Source organism: Echinops telfairi, unplaced genomic scaffold (genome assembly GCF_000313985.2).
Source record: "Echinops telfairi isolate 266 unplaced genomic scaffold, ASM31398v2 ScPeMD7_7424;HRSCAF=8462, whole genome shotgun sequence".
Taxonomy (NCBI): Eukaryota; Metazoa; Chordata; class Mammalia; order Afrosoricida; family Tenrecidae; genus Echinops; species Echinops telfairi.
Genome location: NW_022111324.1, coordinates 51,380,291 through 51,384,037, shown reverse-complemented (window position 1 = coordinate 51,384,037; position 3,747 = coordinate 51,380,291). Strand labels below are relative to the sequence as shown.

The 3,747-nt window shown below is 54.3% G+C and overlaps 1 protein-coding gene across 1 annotated transcript in view; it reads left to right on the top strand.

The window, feature by feature from the left end:
* Nucleotides 1–377: 377 nt before the first annotated feature.
* The window catches only part of SLC26A9 (solute carrier family 26 member 9), a 25,516-nt gene continuing 22,146 nt past the window's right edge, over nt 378–3,747 (top strand). The window contains exon 1 of the mRNA XM_045298189.1: nt 378–502. Coding sequence (XP_045154124.1) covers nt 378–502 — 125 coding nt within the window. The remainder of the gene's footprint in view (nt 503–3,747) is intronic.

The following is a 3,747-nucleotide window of genomic DNA, read 5'->3' as shown; positions in this document are numbered from 1 at the left end:
AGTCCCCGCCACGACGCCTGCCCTCACTCGTGCGCTCGCTCTCTCCCTGGCACTCCTACCTGTCCTTCGCCCATGCTCGGCGGGGTGACGGTGATGTCACAGGTGTGGAGTGTCAGTCACCTACTGGGTGGCAAACCAAACAGGACGAGTGTGTGCATCACCCGCGCCCGGGAAGGAAGGCCACCAGGGAAGAGAGTCTGGTGGACAGACTTGAAAGAGGGAAGGGAGGCACCGAGCCTGATGGGGGCGGGGAAGCCCAGGATAAAACTCCTCTGCACCCAGAACCAGAGGGAGAAGGCCCAGGCTGGCACTGGGGAGGGATGCCCCCCTCACTGTCCTCGACTCTGCTTCTCCCAGAGCTTGTCCATGCCCCAGACATGAGGCAGCCCAGGCCCCGCTACGTGGTAGACAGAGCGGCGTACTCACTCACCCTCTTCGATGACGAGTTTGAGAAAAAGGACCGGCCGTACCCAGTGGGAGAAAAACTTCGCAGTGCCTTCAGGTAATGTGGCCCAGAGCCCAGGATCCTCTTTCCTTTGTCCTATGCCCACTCCCCACCCCACCCCACCCCAGCCAAAACCTTTCCTCCACCAGGCTGCAGCTCCTGCTCCCAAGAGCCTAACACAGGAGTTAGGGAAGCCCTCGGGTTCCATCCTATGAATTGAAGATTGTACAGCCCTGTCTGTACTGACAGACCCCGGGGAAGATGGGGGCTAGAAGCAAGAACCATACACAGCTGCAGGACCTTCCCAACCCCCTGCATGGGGGTCCCACAACCTTCTCCGCCTGCCCCAGTCTGTCTTGGCTTCGAAAGGGAGCTGTGGGTGCGCACGCCACATCATGGAGGTTGGATGCCCTGCACCCTCCCCCTGCCCGGACTCCTGGCAGACCTCCTCAGGCCTCGCTACAGGCTGGCTGGCTCTCCCTCACGGCCCTGGGGAAACAGCTGATTCAGTTACCTGGATTGAGGTCACTGGCAGTGGTTGAAGTAGAGATGCAGGTGGAACTGGTTCAGGCCGGGGGAATCACCCACTTGAGTCTTAAGCTAAAGCCTCAGCCCAACCCCACTTCTCCTGGGAGGAGCCATCTCCACCCGATTACAGGCAGAGTCTTAGGGACCTGGTGTCTGGGCCCTGTACCCAACCTGTGCGTCCTTGGCCAAGTGGTCATTGCTGGTCCTGATGCTCAAAGTGTTTCAGCTGGGCTTCTTTCTGTACTGAGGCGATGGGGCGTTTGCTGGGGTCCCACAATGCTGGAGCGGTGAGGACCAGGAAGGGATGAAGGGGACTAGCACATGCCGCGTTGCTGGCGGGAGAGCCTAGATCAGTGCCCGGCACACTGAAGGTGCTCAGTCAATATTTGCTTAATGAACGGATGAATCTCTAGAAAGCTAATCTCTCTCTCCACTTCCTTCTTTATGGCCTCTGGGGTGTCTGTGCTGGTGTTTGGCTTTGCCCAAAATAGCGCGCAAGTAATGCTAGGCATGCGCTGGCCCCTTCCGCGAGTGGTTTTCTCTTCCTGGTCAGTCCCTTCTTCGTGTGCCCAGTGCTTTGTGCCACAGACAACCCCGAGGGAGCCCTTGAAGAGCTGATTCTCTCCTGGGCGAAAACTCTCAAGATTTGCTGAGCTACTGACCGCCAGGCCAACACCACCGCGGCCCGCCGCCCCCCTTCTGCCATCCCACCGACCCAGGAAGCCAGTGGCGATGGTGATGCTGTTTCAGCATGCAGGCTTGGGACAGAAAATCCGCCCAGGCTTCCCAGAGTACAAAGCATTGTCTATGCCGGTTTCAGCCGTGGGTGAGAGCCGGGGGACCCGGGGTCAGAGGAACTGACATTGAGCAACAGCCATGCGCAGGAACTGGTGCTGGGCAGGACAGGAGGCCGGTCAGAGTGGGCCAGTGAGTCACCAGATGGTCTCTAAGGATTTGCGTTCCCTCAACGGGGAGAGGAAAAGCACACGCCTCTCTGCTTCCAGCCATCCAGCCTTGAACTTGTAAGTCCTGATTCCTGCCGCCCCCGGAGTGTCGGGAAAAGGCCCTGGAGGTGTTACACCAGCAGGGAAGGAGTGACTTCTCCCTGACCTCCACTGACCAGCAAACAGCTCCCCCATTCCTCTCTCTCCTGCCGATGAGCTGACAGTGGAAAGAAATCCAGGATCAATCACACCTGAAGGAGGGTGAGCCAGCGGGGAGTGTGTCCGCCGCAGGGACAAGAGGATCTTGGAGGGAAAGGGGTAGGAAAACTGGCAGCAGCCCCCACTCGGGCTGAATTTCGGGACCTTCCTCTGCCTCTCAACGCATCCCTTGACTCAGCAGATGCTCGCTCAGCACGAAGCCGTGAAGGACTCACAGGAGAGGCCGGCTTCTCTCCACGGTGGGGCTGGCCATCTAGCGAGAGAGGTGGACGAAGCATGGGGGTCCCCGGGCAGGGTGCCCAGAGAGCTGTAGGAACCAGGCGAAGGATGCCTAGCCCTGTGTTCAGGTGGAGTTCCAGAGAAGCTTTTGCTAGAGAAATGCCGTCTGCCCCAGGAATAGACTTGATACTTCTGAAGACGGGATTTCTATGGACGTCTCAGGGTGAGCGGCCGGTGTCAGAAGGGCCTGTTGACAGGTTCTCAAGAGAAACTTCCTGCCTTGGCTTCGAGGGGTCCCTGGCACGCTGCACAGTGGGGTGCCCAGTGTCAGCCTTAAACTTTGCACTGATTTTCAGGGAATGAATAAGTGAATGAAAGAATTACCAGGAACAGAATATTCTCTCTACAGTGGACCAAGGATGTATACAAACCCTAAATACATGAGAGAATTTTGAGCTCTCACTTAATCTTAGCCCTTCCTGGAAAAGCCTTGGTGGAATAGTGGGCTATGTGCTGGGCCTGTTGACTGCAGGGTCAGCAGTTTGAAACCATCAGGAGCACCTCAGGGGGGAAATGAGGGTCCCTATTCCTGCAAAGACTAACAGTCTCGGAAACCCACATGGACCATTCTACTGTATCCTATAGGGCAGTGGTTCTCAATCTTCCTAATGCTACAACCCTTTAGTACGATTCCTTATGTTGGGGTAACCCCCAACCATAAAGTTACTTTCATTGCTACTTCTTAACTGCAATTTTGCTACTGTTATGAATTGCAATGTGTTTTCTGATGACCTTGGGCGACACCTGTGAAAGGGTCGTTTGACCCCCAGTGGGGTCTCGACCCACAGGTTGAGAACCGCTGCCATAAGGTCAGTATGAGTCTGAACTGACTCAATTGCAGTGAGTAAAAAGCCAATCAAAGAACACTCAATTCTTATGACATGGCCCAACTCTATGCCTGCCCTTATGAAGAGATCATTGAAGATATGGGTGCTATAGTAAAATGTGGTGGAAAAAATCACATGGTAGCCAGCTATTAGAAAGAACAGTGTCTGAAGCCTTAAAACAAGCAGCCATGTGTACATATGTAAATATATTTATATGTGAGGATGGGGTAATGGATGTATGTGCATATATTTATAGGTTTTAGTATTAAGGTAACAGATGGACATTGGGCCTCCACTCAAGTACTCCCTCAATGCAAGAATACTTTGTTCTATTAAACTGGCATGCCATGATGCTTACCTTCTGACACAATCACTGAAGACAAAGTGGGTGCATAAGCAAATGTGGTGAAGAAAGCTGATGGAGCCCAGCTATCGAAAGGTATAGTGTCTAGGGTCTTAAAGATTTGAAGGCAAACAAGTGACCATCTAGCTCAGAAGCAACAAA